Source organism: Danio rerio, chromosome 2, assembly GCF_049306965.1.
Source record: "Danio rerio strain Tuebingen ecotype United States chromosome 2, GRCz12tu, whole genome shotgun sequence".
Classification (NCBI taxonomy): Eukaryota; Metazoa; Chordata; class Actinopteri; order Cypriniformes; family Danionidae; genus Danio; species Danio rerio.
This window is the reverse complement of record NC_133177.1, coordinates 13,537,549-13,555,300: the sequence shown is the minus strand read 5'-3', so window position 1 is coordinate 13,555,300 and position 17,752 is coordinate 13,537,549. Positions and strand designations below refer to the sequence as shown.

Here is a 17,752-nt window from a genome sequence, read left to right as displayed (position 1 = left end):
ACTCTAAGGTAGTTAAATTTACTATCTGAAATTTGCAGTGCAGAGAGTCAGGACCTCGGTTTAACGTCTCATCTGAAAGACAGCACCCACTGACATTATAGTGTACTCTTCATTTTTACTGGGGCATTAGGACTCACACAGCCTATTAAGCACCCCCTGCTGGCCTCTCAAACACCACTTCCAATAGCAACCTAGTTTTCCTATGTGGTCTCCTATCCAGGTACTGACCAGACTCAGCCCTACTTAGCTTCAGTGAGAAACTGGTCTTGGGCTACAGGGTGATATGGCTGTGGCATATACGCACACACAAGCGATTGTGACAGACTGAAAATGCAAGCTCGTGTGACAAGTTTCGCATGTCCCACCTTACCGAGCCCCCGGGAAGCTATCATTAAGTCCACATACTGATTCTGCTTCTTAACAGCAGGCGTTTATTATTAATTCTTAACAACACTCAGTTAATAACTTAATTATCTCACTAAATTCATCAATGCATCAGTGTTTTTGAATTTGTTTTATCATTGCGAAAATATTAGCTGTATCCAAAATTCCTCCTATTCACATTAATAAGAGAGGGGTCTGGATACAGACCTGGTGCAGATACAATCTGATCTGCAAGCAATTCTTTTAAAGCGCTAACCTAACCCCACCCCTGACAGTGATGCCACTAGCTATATTGAGTGCATTCTGTCTAATATTGCATCACTGAGATGTGCAGTCTCAGCTTGTATCATGAAGGCTGCATCCAGATACTATTGCACAATTTAATTTATTGTTTGTACATAACCAAATAAAAAAAAAAACAATATCTAAATCTTTTCTCTTTCTTTTTCTTACACTGAACATCAGAACATGTACCTGTAATGTAGTGTCAAAGACCACTAGTTTGGAACTGGTAGGGATGAGGTCATAGCACTTGTGGGACATCATGAAGTGCATGTAAATGTCACTGTCTGGCTCTTCAGCAGCTGCAAACATCAGAAACATTAGCAGAAAACGAACACAACAGTGATATTTCACAAATGTAGACCATGCAAATTTCCATCTTCAATTGATTTAGTATTTTAGATAAATGGGGTTATGCGGTGGCGCAGTAGGTAGTGCTGTCGTCTCACAGCAAGAAGGTTGCTGGTTAGAGCCTCGGCTGGGTCAGTTGGCGTTTCTGTGTGGAGTTTGCATGTTCTCCTCACATTCGTGTGGGTTTCCTCCGGGTGCTGCGGTTTCCCCCACAGTCCAAAGACATGTGGTATAGGTGAATTGGGTAGGCTAAATTGTCTGTAGTCTATGAGTGTGAATGAGTGTGTATGGATGTTTTCCAGAGATGGGTTGCAGCTGGAAGGGCATCCACTGCGTAAAATATATGCTGGATAAATTGGCAGTTCATTACACTGTGGTGACCCCAGATTAATGAAGGGATTAAGCCGAAAAAGAAAATGAATGAATAAATTTTAGATGAATAATAAATGCAATTGTGTTAGGAATCTTAAAGCTGCCTTGGTCCTTAATGGTCCTTACATCATACAAGCATACTAAAGACAGCAACCTTTATTTTGAAACGGCATTTAATTTACTTTAGTCTTTAATTATATACTTTCAGAGCACATGAACACAATAAAAGAAACAATATAGAAAATAATTTATTATAATTACCTTCATTGTCAAGTTCAAGTTTTTCCAGCAGGCCTTCAGTAAGTGTGCAGCTCTAAAACACAAACAAACAGACTAACAATTTAGTCATCCATAATTTCAAATCAGTAAGACCCTATAGTCATATTAACTTACTGAGCTAAATTTATAATGTTCTCCAATATCGGCTACGGCTCCATCAGTTTGACATTTGATATTTATAAGACATTCGGTTACATAACAGTTCAATAGTTGCAGCCGCTATGTTTTTTAGACATAATAGTCACTTTTAGAAAAAAAAAAAATGCATTCCACATGTTTTACAATAAATTAAAGACTTTAAATGTATAAAATAATATAAATCAATTAAATAACAACACCATTTGAGATGAAGGTATCAAACCAACTGTAAACTATTGGACTGTTTTATAAACTGTGCCCACTTAAATTACTTAAACTATATAACAAATATACACACACACAATAAGTTTGTCTATCTGAGATGCAAAGACGAACTGATATGAAACTAAATGTCTAATAAATTCCAAACATAAATCTAACTTGTGTTTCATTTAAATCTCTCAACACAGAAGCATGCCAGACAGGGAGAGCAGGCTAATTTATTTTGAGGATGTAAAAACAAATTCATATCAACACAAAGTCATACATTTCCACCACTTTAGTCACTATCTACTGGAGATTGATGAAGTGAAAGCATCAAACATTGCAATATGAAATCATGACCTGTACATTTTGCATAAATCAACCCATAGCATAAAAATCTAACAAGCCACCAACATGAACACCATTTTTAAATGGTGAGCACTGTAATGCCCCCAGTGCTGTCTAAAGGTGTGGGGTCACACTTGAATTAGTAGAGGTTGGAGAAACAGATACTTAATATAACAATAAATAGAGATTAGACCGTCTGCCTTTAGATGCTGTTAAAGTAATGTAGTCTAAAATGTAATCTAAAATTCAATTCCCTCTAATCTAGCCTGAAAAACACAAGCATGACACACTAATCTTCTATGTAAATGACATCCTACACACACCCTTTAACCTTTCTTTAAACAGTTTGTAACTGATGTGTTGTAATGCATGTTACTTGACTTACAGATGTAGCCTTTAAAAAGGAATGGAATCCTGCACTTCAAAGAACAAAATCCTAAAAATCGCAGCAACAAGCAGTATATGGTAAAATTCCCTTGCACATGGCAATGAGTGTGTATGTGAAGTTTCAGTTTGAAATACAACACAAGTAATGTTGTAGAACTCTTTGAAACTGTTTCTTTAAGGCTTTGATCCTAATTGTCCAATTTTGGTGATTCACGTTAAATTCAAATGAGATTGTACTCCCAGCCCTCTTTTTCAAAGAGGGCAGAGTTACAAATGCCAATGTGTCAGCATAGTGGCGGATTCAAGAACTTCCTATGCTAATGAGGGAAAAATGATCACTAATGGGTGAGGCTTTCCCCCTTTGATGACATAGAGAGATTGTCAATCAACGTGTTTCTGTAGACTGTTTTATCAAGTGTTTTATATTACTAAAGCACAACAGCAGCTTGTTTACATTCATTGGATATAATCAGGGCCGGAGTGGGACTCCTTTTCAGCCCTGGAGTTTCAAGCCTTTGACCGGCCCACCTCAGTTCACAACTGACTATATTAAAATAAGGTCATTTCCAATTCAGTTTCTAATTACACTATTAAGTCTTTTTAAAGAAAACAGCTGCTTTAGAACTTCAAATGTTCAACAACCTTACAGTTTTATATGTCTTAACAATAAAAATGAAAAAAAAGAGACAATAAATAAGAAGAGCGGAGCTGCGGTAAAATAATGGATAAAAACAGTGAGGCTATGGTCAAATAATTAAATAAATGAAAAAAGTGCGACTGCTGCTTTATCCGTTCGCCATGCTGGAGAGAAACAGTCTGCGCAAATGAAGCGCAGAGTTGGTGTCATTGACTACAGCTCTCATCTGATTGGCTGAAAGGAACAAGTTACCCTGCCTCTGGCAGGAAAGTCTCAATAATACACACACACGTATCCAGGGGGAGTCGTACGTGAAAGAGGATTTGCACATTCTCATTCAGGATAAACTCGCAAGTTTTAAACATTCAAAACTTTTTGTACACTCTTATACATTTGCAAATGGTGTTTTGCATGTGTGAAACGTATTTTATGAAAATGTATTTTTATTTTGAGCACGCGAAAATTTTTTGTGAATATAAATAAATATTTTACGCACGTGAATTTGATTTTATGCACGTGAATTTGGCTACGCATGTGTACATCGTGTCTTTTGCATGAATTTCTTTTGAGACTAAACTGATTCCATAGTAACTAAATCAAATACCAATAACTAGGGATGTAACAATTAACGGTGAGTGGGTTGAAAATCTATTAAAATACGTGATGATTCAAACTGGTTGATATATTGATATATAGTTTTTTAACAGAGGGGGCGCTGTGTTTACAGGCGCAAGTGTGGTTTACTTGCACATCAGGGCGAGCAAGAGGTGGGGCGGCAGAGCAAAATGACAGAGATAAAGTGCGCCAGAGAAAACAACTACTGTCTGCAAATTCTGCAAAAAGATGTTTATTTACACTAACAGAACAAGGAATATGATGCAAATAAATCGTCAACTCAGTGAAAAACTACTGTCACAGACATCTATACGCAATAAAAAAAAAAACTATTAATAAGCCAAACCACGAATATCAGATGATTTGTAGCTCCGACGAGTGCTATGGAGATCCTACGGTGCATCAGTGTTTTCATATCAAAAGTGTGAGGATGTTTTTAAGAATGAAAGACAAAGTTGTTCTGTTACAGAAGATTATTGGATTATTTTACCCTTATCTTTTATAATTAGTTTATGCATATTTTAATAATTGGCTTATTATTATTGAATATTTAAAAGTGTTCAATATCATCTCTTCTTAAGTGTATCACACTGAGACTTAATTATAAAAGTAATATTAATTATTCACCTCTATAATCATGTTCAACCCGTCTCTATTCTACTTTATAATTAGTAATTTATTAATCAGTATTTTATGCCAGTGGCCAGTTGCTTGTAGCAAAGGGGGCTTTTGACCACCTCTGAACACACTGCTCTCTGGTTTAGGAAAGGCTTTCCTCTCCACACCAGTCATCTCAGTCCCCAGTGAAAGAGTTTTTTCATCAGCAGGGGACATTGTAAATGTGCAAAGACCTCAGCTTATGCTTATATATTTTTTTAAAAAATATGTCAAATCCCAGCAGTTACAGTTTTAGTTTGTTGAGTCCTCTTTAGTTTGTATAATTCTTTTTTTGGATTGTTTTTAAAATAGCAATTTAGTTGAGGCAAAAAATATATATATATATTTTGCAAAAAAAAAAAAAAAAGTGCAGCATTTAAGATAAAAATGAAAGGGTTCTTCACTTTTTATTTGTTTCGAATTATTTTTATTGTTAAAAAATCATGACTGAATCATGAATTGTGAGATTAGTATTGTGAATCGTATCGAATCATGAGTCAGGTGAATGGTTACATCCCTACCAATAACCAAATACCAACCCAGTGCAAATCAGGCAAATATGACAAATAATTTAAAAAAAAGTAGCACAAGCAGAGATTTAAATAAGTCAAAAAATTATCTATAAGCGAATAAAAACGAGTAGGCAAAAATAAAAAGTGTAAGTGAAAAGACTAATGAGATTGCTATCTGCTATGAATTGAAAGGGACAGCTAAAAAATGCATTAGCTGAAACTGGATCTAAAAAGTCAAAAACAATCAGAATGAGAGGATGACAGAACTGGTTGCAACACAGGTGGGTAAACCAGGGACAGCAGTATTTTTGACAAACAGTGAAGGGAGCCTGAAATCCTCCTGCAGTCAGGCTGCGAGAGGGACGGAGATTAGTAAAAATACCATGCAAATGCAAAGCAAAAGAATACAAATGATCAACACATGCGATCATGTAAAGTACACACAAAGATAGATACACCAAAGTATTTTCTATTTTATGTTTTTTGTTCATTAAATTTACCTGGAAGCCTGGCTCTGCCACAACCCCCTGTCCTCCACCCAATAATAAATAAATAAAAACAATAAAGCATGCTTAACAAATAGCGTGTTTTTCCTTCATGTTCATGTGTTGTAGAAAATTTTGTTATAATTTTTAAACTATTAAGATGGTTTTATTTCATTTGTTTTCTAGTAGGTTAATTTACAAACGTGCACAATGATTTAATTTCCACCACATCTCTAACATGTATTGCAGAGAAAGTTGGGCGCGCTGTATGCACTGAAATTAATAGTACCTGGATGCAGCCCTTATAATGCAAGCTGAGATTGCCTCACAACATAATGCAGTCAATGGCGCGCGTGAGGTCACTGTGGGGTAGGGTTAGGGGTGGAGTTAGGTGAGCCCATTAAAATACATTGGATGCAGCACAGATAGCATTGCACCTGGTCTGCATTTAGACCCCTCTCACTGAAATGGATTGGGAATCATGGTTGGTTGTCGAAGGGAGTTTTGTACATACTTGGCCCTGGTGGCTATGGCAGAAGGTATAGAGTTCATGTTATATCTCCTGCATTTCCTCTCAGTTTGTCCATTGATTTGTGAATGATACCCAAAGAAGAGGATAACAGTTAGACCCATGTGTACAAAGAAGGATTTTCATACGCTAAAGATCAATTGGAATCGTCTATTTGGTACAATACCTTCTGAAAGAACATAGTTGCAGAACATACAGTAAGGTTAAAGAATATCTGTGCAGCTTACATTGCTGTGGGCAGCACTTATAGAGGAATCAATTGACAAGTCTTTGAGAATCTGTCAACTGACACAGATACAAGTATATCTATCTGAAGCAGGTAAGTCAGTGACCAAATCTATGGCAAGTGGGAAGAGGAAAAAGCATAGGGCTATAGCCAACTCCTTGATTCCTCTCGGATGCCCTTCCAGGCCACCACAAGCAATCTTTCAGCAAGGAAATGGTGAAATATGTCCCAAGATGATTAGTGCCCAGGAAAGTATGTACTGTCCGGTTGAGATTAGCTTGATGGGAATGTGGAATGCAAGAATGATTTGGTGGACACACCAGTGGAGGAGGACCAAAGACACTGGCATTTACAGTCTAAAACTACTGATGGGTCTCACAAATAATGCTTGGAGGTAAGATGGCTTCAGGTTTCTCTGGCATATCTTTGGGAGCATAAAGATTAGAGAACCTTTATATTCTTGGCCTTAGGATGATAGGAGATGTTATAATTAATCTTACAGTATAAAGAACAGGCCCATCTAGATTATCTTTGGTTCAGCTTCTTGGCTTGTCACAGATATTACAGATTGTGATAAAAATTATTACAGATGACCAAAGAGCAATGAGCCCCTACTAGCCAGTGTATCCAAACTTCTAGTGCTAGATTGATGGCAAGTAGGTTCCCCAATGCCATTATTTTGCTCTCCCAATGATAACTTCTAAAAATGCACATAGATGGAGTTGTGGATGTTTTCCCTGCTGCTGTGACAGAATGGCTCTAACTCCAGATGTGGAAACATCTACTTCAGCAATGAATTATCTCTAGGAATAGTGCTGAACTAGAAGAGCTCCTGATGTGATAGTGTCTTAGAAAGTTGTCATGGCAGAGGTTGCTTCAGGAGTCAAGCTCAGAGGCTCAGACTTGTTTTTGAGAAGATTTGTCAGTGGAGATGTGATGCAAACTACTGATCATAGCACAAACCCATTGTTACATGCCTGGGGGTGTTGCTCTGTTGTTCCCTCCTCCCCTTTCTGTTTCTATTTGCTGTCTCCTGTACTTCTAAAATCTAGGTGTTCTGATTGGTTGGCAGAGTTCTCCCGAGTGGACCAATCAGAAGAGGATGGGTGTTATTTAAACGCTCCAGTGATGACTCAGCCCAGATGAGAGGGGGATTCATGTTGCTTGTTGCTGCTGTGGTTTTGTAACTTTTGGTGCCTATCTTGTGTTCGGGTTCGCTTTAAAGAGAGTTTTTGTGATTTAAAAATACCTAGAGGGAAGTGAAGGGAAGTAGTGATGGTGAAATAAAGCTTTCTGAACCAGTGAAGCGCTCGACTTAATTGTATCAGAAAAAGGTTCGTTACTCGAAGCTTTCTAAATCAGAGCTCGATGAGAACCTCTTCTGGTGAAAGTGTGGGAAAGCACTGTGTTGCCATAATGTCAAATGTTCACAACTGACCAACTCATTCATGTAGTAATACAACAGCAATATAAACAAATTACTCAATTACTGTAGTTTTTACACAAGATATATTACATTACACAACTGATGACTAGTAAAATCCAAGGTATTCAAAAGTTTATCATAATACAATTAGTCCCACTCCAAGCAGGGATCGAACCAGCGATACCTGATTGAGAGGCGAGTGCTCTAGGAGGACGCTATGTGAACGATGCTCCAGGGTAGCATTCACCAGTTGGTCTCTGTTAAACACAATACTACGATATGCAGTGGTTTTCTTTAAAGATGGTCATAAAAAATACGCTAATACACTTTAGTATTGTTCAAAACCTTTTTACTAAAAAATACTATTGTAGTTTAGTTTAATTACTGGTGTGCGGGACTGGTGCAGTGCTTTGAAACAAATGTATGTAATAGACGCCAATTCTCTCGCTATACACTTTACTATGAGGGTGTTTAAACCTTTGAATCAAAATTCGAAGCAGTCACGTGGGTAAAGGCGAAAATGAAGCTTCGGACGTCACTGATCACGTGATGATGGCAAAACGAATCAAGCTCCGGTACACTGCTTCACTGCGAAATGTATCGTTTTTTTGATACATGCTTCGAAGCCTCGGCGCACAACGTCACATCACTAAAGGGAAGTATGTCACGTGACTTACATTTTACACACACGTAGCAGATCTTTTTGTTATTCCACTAGGTTAGAGGCGGGTGCTACCATATGTATGTTTGTTCCAGTCAGTGCAGTTGAGTAAGGGGCGTGTGACGCTGAAGATGTTTTTTTTGTTATTTACATATTTCTCTTTAGTTATTTAGAGGTGGGGGAGGGATTAGTTAGCGGGTGTTTAATTTGTTATTTTCTTTGATTTGACACCACTTATTCTCCTTCCCTCCATCAGGTATTTTTGTTTACTTTTTGCATTTATTGTACATATTTGTAAATATACTTTGGGTGATTTTAAATATTCACTTCTTTATCTTTATTGTAATAAAGCGAACCAGTTGCCACGTCGTTGTCTGTGTTGATTCATAACAGTTAACATCTCAGAGGAATTCTTAAAATATTGGGTTGTCATAATTATGTTAAGCCCTTTTTCATCCTCCGAGCCACATGGGGCGTAACACCCATGGTCTAAGAGGTGGTAATTTTAAGACCTCATTTCGGGCAGAAAACATCAATGAAGGTGGCATATTCCTTAGGAATGCAGAGGCAGTTTTTTTTTTTCAGGGGACTTTCTATGGATGTGGGGTTGACTGAATGTAATAAAGGAGTTTGGGAAGAGCAGGGAAACCGTAAAGAAACCAGTCCTGGCCTCACTTCAAGTGTTTGTGAGAAACAAGCACCATACAATAATCCCCTAACACTATTCCAGCATTGAAATACAGGAATAAATAAGTAATTTACAAAATACTGACATTTAAAGGTTTACACTCTAGTTTACACTCTAATTAAATATTATTATGATGAATTACCATGTTTTATTATTCCATTTTGGTCTGTGACTGGTATAAAATTATTTATGCTTTGAACATATTTGAATAGAAACAACGAAATAATGATGAGGGCATGGGCTGTATTCTACTTTATTCTGTATTCTGTATGGATGTTGTTCTTTCTCAAACCAGTGAGCCTCACTTCAGCAACTTAAACATACAGTTGAACTTGGTGAGGCTAGTGCTTTTAAAATTGCTTCACTAGGGGACAGATGTGAAACCATTGAAAAGCCCAGAAAGAAAATGTTTTACTCACCTGGCGTGAGGTAGAGTTAAGGGTGTACAAGGCGATAGGGGGTTTGGTGGTGGAGGGGCTCAGGCTGAAGCGCTGACCTGTGTCAGGGGTAGATGAGAGTGAGCGGGAGCATCGTTCCTCCACTTGCTCAACATGACTGCATGTCTCCATAGCAAAGACCGGTGGAACTGGACTCTGTGTTGGGGTGGTGGGAGGACTTGAAAGCCCAGAACCTGTGACAATGATCAATATGGAGGACAATGAAGTACTGAATTTGTAAAATGGATTTTGTTCATAGAATATTAATTCTAATGGTAAACAGTTGACAAATAGTACTGCTGTTAGACAACAAAATGTACTTTTGAGGGTTTTTTAGTTGAGAATGTAGTTGTTTAGATTGCAACTATACAGTTTATTTGTAAGAACAGTGCCTATTTTAAAATATTTACAATTTCTGAGAGAGCTCATCGACGACCGTTAGCCTGCCATAGTGTAGACCAAAAATGGTTGACATTTTCTATCCATAAGATGGCGGCAGAACTGCAAAATAAGCTCTAACGCTTTAAAGCTTTAAACAGTCTGATTTCTAACTACAGCAGATCAAATCATTATTAAACTGGTAAGCATACCTGCCAACAGTTTTTCCTGTTGGTATATCGTATTTCAGACCAACCACTCGCAGCCATTCTGTTTTTTATTTTTTCTGGAAAACACCTGTAGTTTCACCCACCCCTCTTTGGTACAGTCTGCAAACACCCCCAGGTTGCCAACTTTGGTACAGTACATCCTATCCCGGTTCTCAACAGTATTATAGTGTATATGCTGAGCTAGTGTTGTTCTGATACTGATAAACTTCAGGTGACCTGTAATTGTGAGTTTTTTTTCCTGCTTTATACGATTCATTTTACAGCATTGATGTTGTAATGTAATTAAAATACAATCAGTTCAATAGACTTTGACATTCATTTAGTTGCTCAAGCGTAAAACGACAAAAAGTCGTTCACTCGCACACGCCTTTCAGAATCAGCAGGCTAGTGCAGAAGCTCCATTAAATATACTGTGGTAAAATAAATGCTCATATTATAAAGACATGGCGGGGAAAAATGTAATGTAAATGCTCGCAATATCAGGAATGTGTGTTGTGTTGGCAGACAGAAAGAAGCAAATCTGCATGTGTTTAGTGTTTTTCCTTACCGCAAACACAACAGCAGTCTGGTAGTAAATGCGTTGCTTTTTCCGGAGTTTAACTATTGTGAATGATATCCCGATTGCAGCAGAGAATTACTGCAGACTGTAACACTGTAAGAAGATATCTCTGTAAATGGATGGCATTTCATTTCACGTTCAGCCTTATAATCTTAAAGGGCACCTATGGTAAAAAATCTACTTTTAAAGATGTTTGGACATACATGTGTGTAAGTATAGTGTATATACTGTCATATTGGGGTAAAATAAACACACCCAGTCCTTTTTTTTTAATTTAACAACATAAAAACAGTGGACCAATTAGAGCGGTTTTCAGATCGATCGCAACTAGACGTAGGAGTGCGGTCCCCCCACCCACCAATATTGATTGACAGCTGGGCGCATTAACATGTCGCCGTAGTAATGCATGTAATCTTATAGCCAAGACAGGAAGAGCGGAAAGCAACCGGGAATAAAAGGTCTGTTCAGTTTGCTAGGAGCATCAATCATCATCAGACGTGATCAAGAGTGAGTTTTACAAGTTTAACATGTTTTAAAACGTATTCAGATTCACTTCATCAGCACAGCCGCATGTCTCTCTCACTGTCTCTGTGTGTATGTGTGTGTGTGTGTGTGTGTGTGTCTGCGCTATGTATGTCTGTGTGTCTGCGTGTCTATGCTATGTATGTGTGTGTTTGTCTGCGCTACGTGTCTGTGCTATGCGTGTGTGTGTCTGTGTGTCTGCGCTGTGTGTGCATGAACTCATTGTTGCAACTCCACAAAAAATTGCATCAAATACTGATTGGTAAAGTTCTTACTGTAGTATTTCTCACATACGTTACGCAAGATCTGCTTCCTGAGGCAGCCGAGGGCGGCAATTGAGGCATGTTGCTGACTGGCATGTGGGAACGGTGGGCGGGGATGACTAGCCTTAAAGGCCCAGTGCAGAAAAACAGCAACAACCTTTTCCCAGCTATAATACAAACACTTCAAACAGCTATAATAAATACTCTGATGGGTGTTTTGACCTGAAACTTTACAGAAACATTCTGGGGACACAAAAGACTTATAATAAATATGAAAAAAGGGGTAACCTATGTGCTCTTTAAAGTGTGAGCAAAATCAGCTGCTTTGTCATTACTTTAGACATTACGCTATAGAGAGTCATTCAAACACTAGCTCAAAGCTGACGCTGGTAAATTAGTAATGGCTTCTTGTTTTTTGACGTCAGCTGCAGATGTAAATGAATAGCAGAATGAAGTTGTTCCTAATAAAATCGGTTTTTAGACTCTCCGTTATATATATATATATATATATACACTGTTAAAAATTGTCCCGTTAAAAAACAGTAAAATACTGGCAGCTGCAGTTGCCAGCAATGTACTGTTATTTTACAGTATATTGCTGTAAAAATACATGAACTACATTGAGTTACTCAATACTCAAGGGAACTCATTTTGTTCACTGAAAGCAACTGCCTCAACTTGGTCAACTGCTGAATGAGTTTATGAAGTAATGTGCTATACATGCTTAGAAGCATACTTATAATGATAACTTATTTTAGTTAATTAGAAAAGTTCGGTTTAACTCTAATGTCTTATTTTTCACAACAGCACACATACATGTAAATCTGGAATCACCAGAGAGATTCTGACTGCATCAGCAACTAAACAGCCGCTATCTTTAAATAGAGAAACATGCAGAATAACATCAGCAGTTCATTGTTCATCTTTAACTCATACACTAGCTCTACTCTCCTCCACAACGGTGACAGACAGAAGAAATTAGCTTCAGGTTTTACAGTAAAATACTGTTTTTTCCTTGATTTAACAGTAATCTACTGGCAGCTGTGGTTGCCAGCAATCTACTGTTTTTTTACAGTCTATTTCCGTTGTGTAAATTAACAGTATATTACTGTTAAAATACATTTTTACACTGTGTTTTTACCTCTCACACCTTTAACCCTTTAAACCCCAGAGCATATACTTCAGTTTTAATTGAAGTGTCCACACTACTGAGTGTTCAAGAAACATGTAGCAAAGCTGAAGTAAATTCATTAATTAACTCACTAATTAAATGATAATTGAGGATTAACAATGAACAAATGAAGAAATACTGAAGGGAAAAAACAAGAACAGAACATACAAAACTTTAGTCACAGCTTTATAATGAAATAACCTGAAGATTAACAAATGATTATATCATTTAAATGATCAGCGGATGATTAAACAACTCTACAAACATCATCACCAGCTACACTTATTACTTAATACATGTATTTTTGTATAACATCTACTAAAGTTCTTCTTAAGAAAAAGTTAAAGTTTTACGTCACCATCATGGAGAACAGAGTTTGCTTTAGTTGGGCTCTTAGCCCTGTCATTTTTAACATTTATATATTTTGGCTGCTGCAATTGTTAAGAACTTTGTTTAAAAAGCTCATTTGTTGTGGCAAGCCAGCCAAAAACCTAAATAAGATCTGGTGATGTTCATGTCGCTATCAAATGGCAGAGTCTGTTCTCATTTAGTGTAATAAAAGTTACGGCTCCTATTCAATGTTAAATCTATTGTTTTACATTATATGTCTATATAAAGCAATGATTTCTGGAAGTTTTTAAGAATATCTTGGACAATAACACTGCTCTATGGTGTAAATCGCACTCAAAGAGACATCAATAATCAGCATATGAACCTCAATAATGGTGACAACTAACAAAATTAACAGTTTAACTCACAAACAGGCAACTGAAAGTCTAAACATAAACAACAGCAGAATCAAACACAAATAAAAAAACTGTAAGACCATTATACAACATTTATTTATACCGCAATGCATGCTGGGATATTTGTATTGTGCCACTCCCAGCATGCATTGCAGCATGAAACATTTGAGATGTTACCATTGTTGAGATACAAGGTCAGATTCATAAGGTCTGAGTGTGTATTTGTCATAACTGAACTGTTTTTGTATGTTATTTCTTAACAGTTAAGTAATTACAGAGGTATTTTTTTCTGTTTCCACTTCTCATTAATTAAATTAATACCTGCAACTAAGCATAAAATCTATTGCATGAGGCCCTTCTTCCAGATTTATACCAAAACATTTATCAGAACTAATTTCAGACAAATCGATTTCTCTATTTATTGACTTTCCAACTCGATTGCTATAATACAAGCATTTTGTTAAATCTTTATTATAGTAATTGGAGAGTCTGAATTAATAAGTTCAAGGGTGAAGAGCCCAACTAAACCAGCCCCTCGCTCCATTACGGTGACACAAAAAACACCTTAATTTCTGTTGGATCTCAATGAGAATAGTATGGAAGTCAAATCAGTCAGTAATAAGTGTGTCTGCTGTTGTTTGTGGAGTTGTTTAATGATCCTCTGCTGAGACTGAAGCTGTTTTATTTTATTTGATTTTATTTAATGTTGTAACTCAAGTCACTGTGTTTCTTGTTTATTTTCTTCAGTAATTGTAATTATTAACAGCAGGTGTTCATCAGTGTCTGAATTCACTCATTAGTGTTCATTAAAACTGTCAGGTGAACTATATTAGTTAACTAGTGTATGAAATAGTGAACAAGGACACAAAGCGTGATTTCAAACACAGACTTCAAAACATCGAATCTGAACTCTGTTAGCTCAGTTTTCTGCAGTTGGTTACTTTCTCGAAAACAAAAATGTTACCCAGAAAGCAAAGTTTTTAACAGAATATTACTGTTTTAGTGAAAAAACATTATTTTACCGTAGAATCTGACCGTTTTTTAACAGCAATTTTTTACAGTGTATGTTACAAATGAGGTTGACTCCAAAAACTTAACTTGGACCAGGGGGGAATCAACAATTTTTATTTTATTTTAGGGTAATCAGCCCACAATGAGGGAACAATAATATATATAGAAAAGCAAAAAAATTAAAGGATATGAATGACAACTATGACTTTGACCTTATCCAGGTCTTCTGTTCACAACACACCTTATAATGCTCACAAGTGTGTACACACAAGCAAGTTTTCCCCCACTCCTTGTGGGATTTTCCCTTAATAAAAAAAATCCATTGTATAAGTGCACCTGCGAGCTTCTAAAGAAACATCCAAACACAGCAGCCTGCATGCCATGATTGCTTCATTGCTCAAACTCAGAACAATAAAAGGCACCATTATTAGCTGCTTTGTTATCTATTTACTATAAGGTGTAGAAGAAGGGCAGACTCTATAGTTTGGTGGACAAGATGGGCACATGCAAAGAACTAGCCAATTACATCTAAACCTGCACAGAATTCTGATAAGCCAATTATGGCACATAAATAAACTCGTAGTTTGGTGGACGAGATGGGCACATGCAAAGAACTAGCCAATTATATCTAAACCTGCACAGAATTCTGATGAGCCAATTATGGCACATAAATAAACTCGTAAAGTAAAAAAATAATAATAATTAATTAATTAATTAATGATTTCTTTTTAACTAATCTGAACAGGTGACTTGGCATTTTATCGTACATATCTGATTTTACTACCAACACTATATTTGAATAGTTCTGAGATTGGGGTTAGGGATTAGGTAGGTTAGGGCGATATTACAGCTTCGTATCACACTACTCCACATTAAAATTTCCACTGGTGGCAAAATCTGATGAGTAGCATATTGTGTCATCAGATTGTGCTACCTACTTTTTGAATGGGAGGTAGGACACCCTAACAAGGTGGGACAAATTGACAGAACACCGGCAGCACAGACTAAACTTAAAATAATAATAATAATAAAATAAAAAAATTTAAGTGAATATTTAATACATTTTGATCTTTTTAAAATATTTACTCTTAAGTACATTTTTAAGAAACTTTTTGTTTCACCTCTATTATGGTCAAGTGGTAATAAATACGAGATTTTCACATCTCACAAACAAATAGTGAGATGCACATATAGCAGCCTCTTGTGAAGTAGCCTCTCCAATGTGACATCGTGTGAGAGGATGTTATTTGCATATAATGCAAGTTATCAGGCATATAATCCCTCACAAATAAACATTTGGTATATTTTTCAATCCAAGATGTCAAAACGAATAGTTTGATAATGCGATGAACCTGTCCTATGTGCAATAATCTATCGACCTCTTAGGTCTACTAAAGACTTTATTAAACAGTTTGGGGACTTGTTGAGCAGTATTTTACCCAGATATGATAATATTTTAATTTGGGTGATGTTAATATTCATGTTTGCTGCCCAAAAGACAATTTAGCAAAAGATTTCTTGAATCTCATTGACTTGTTTATTTTTCACACAGCATGTGCAAGGGCCCACTCACAACCATGGGTACATATAATATTGTGTTTTGACATGTTACGTGAGCATGAAGAACGTGAGCGAACAACTGTTGTAGTCAGTTAGCTCACAAAATGAGACAAACCGTGAGGAGACGCATGAGTTTATAGTTTACAAAGTTAAAATGCAAAGAAATGAACAGTGATTTAGTGCCCTGCTACATTTGTTATTCGTAATTTCATATACACATAACCGCAATTTATATCATTATAAAGATAAGTGTGTTCATGTAAACCCTATAAATGAGGACTTCTCCCTCTATCCCCGTATCCAGCAGACTCAGTGCAGCAGGTCTCCTGACCTGTCTATTTTAACCATTAGCCCTGCTGGTAATCTGGAAAATTTAGGCAAACACAGCAGCACAGTGATATGTCTGAATGTGAACGAACTCCTGATAAAAGACAGCGTCTGCCATTCTCTAATTCTCGTGCTGCTCTCCCGACAAAAATGCTAGAAGCACACACACAGCTTTGCTGTATGATCGACCCTGACAAGATCGCGGGGGAAAACATGCAACAAACCCCGTGGATCATGGAAACATACGCATATGAGCCTTCATGAACGGCTAAAAACTGTGTGCTTGGGTCCGTGTCTCACAGCTCGGGCTTGACTCTGGCAGGTCTGGCAGGTCTCATCAATAATTAAGCAGCCGGCTCTTCTCATAGGATAAGAAAACTCCGCTATGAATAATAATGAGAAACCGACGCGTCATCATTGCACTTGCAGTACTGCGCTACGTCGCAGATTTTGATCCCGCCCCAAAAATCATTTTGAACCCGGAAGCTGAAATTAGCTGACAAAAGCTCAAAATTATCCAGTTTCCCCCACAATTACAGCTGACAGGTGCTAACATTGTCTTAACTAATGCTCAACACACACAAATCTGTTAATATATATAAAAAAAATTCTCAAGTGTGTCCTAACCCTTTAAGGAATCTCTCTCCAACTATCAGGCTTCTATGAAGGAGGCTAAGAGGAAATATTTTTCTGAATTAGTCAGTAATCATTAAAATATACCTGGGGCCTGTTTCAGTAAGGAGGTTCAAACAACTCGGAGTTTAAACTTGAACTCTGAGTTGATTTACAGAGAGATTAAAAACTGATCTGAGTAAGATCAATGAACTTTGAGTAGACCAACTCAGAGTTAAGCGCGCACATCGTGACTATAAAAAGACGTTATCAATGGAGCACAGATATTACGAGTGACTATGGCAACATCTTAAAAAAAAGAGATCAGCATTTCTTTCTCCAGCTGAATTTGATCTGCTCATGCAGTTATAGCAAATATGAGCGTATATATTTAAAAAGAAGCAGCCATTAGTGAAACAGACAGTTAGCGTGAGAAAACAGCTGCTCAAGTTAATGCGTAATTTTTAATTTAAAGTATTTAAATATTTAAATATAATAAAATAAGTAAATGTAATGTGTGATGTTTATAAAATGTTTTTAAACTTTTATACATGTTTAGCAGTTTTAATAGATTAAGCAGTGCACTTGTGTGTCTGCCTTTTTATTGATCAAGTGATAGAGGTTGATATAACATTTAAAAGGTAAGCAGTGCTAAAAATACTTTTTAGAAAGATTAGAAATCCCATTAATCTAATAACAGTACATGTCAAAGGTTAAGCTAATTATTTTTGAAAAAAGGACAAGCCATTTTCATA

At 36.8% G+C, this 17,752-nt stretch overlaps 1 protein-coding gene across 20 annotated transcripts in view; it reads right to left on the bottom strand.

Annotated features, from left to right (window-relative positions):
- prkag2b (protein kinase, AMP-activated, gamma 2 non-catalytic subunit b) overlaps positions 1-17,752 on the bottom strand; it is a 91,823-nt gene that overhangs the window by 24,686 nt on the left and 49,385 nt on the right. For 16 of the 20 annotated variants that reach the window (XR_012390893.1, XR_223171.6, XR_012390915.1 and 13 more), the window contains 3 exons: positions 9,601-9,812; positions 1,651-1,702; positions 859-968 (listed from right to left, as the gene is read on the bottom strand). Coding sequence is in view for 8 of the 20 variants with exons in the window: in XM_691638.10 (XP_696730.4) it covers positions 859-968; positions 1,651-1,702; positions 9,601-9,812 (374 nt within the window). In the remaining 12 variants the exon portion in view is untranslated. The remainder of the gene's footprint in view (positions 1-858; positions 969-1,650; positions 1,703-9,600; positions 9,813-17,752) is intronic. The other 4 variants (XR_012390910.1, XM_073923782.1, XM_073923797.1 and 1 more) reach the window with 1 other exon arrangement.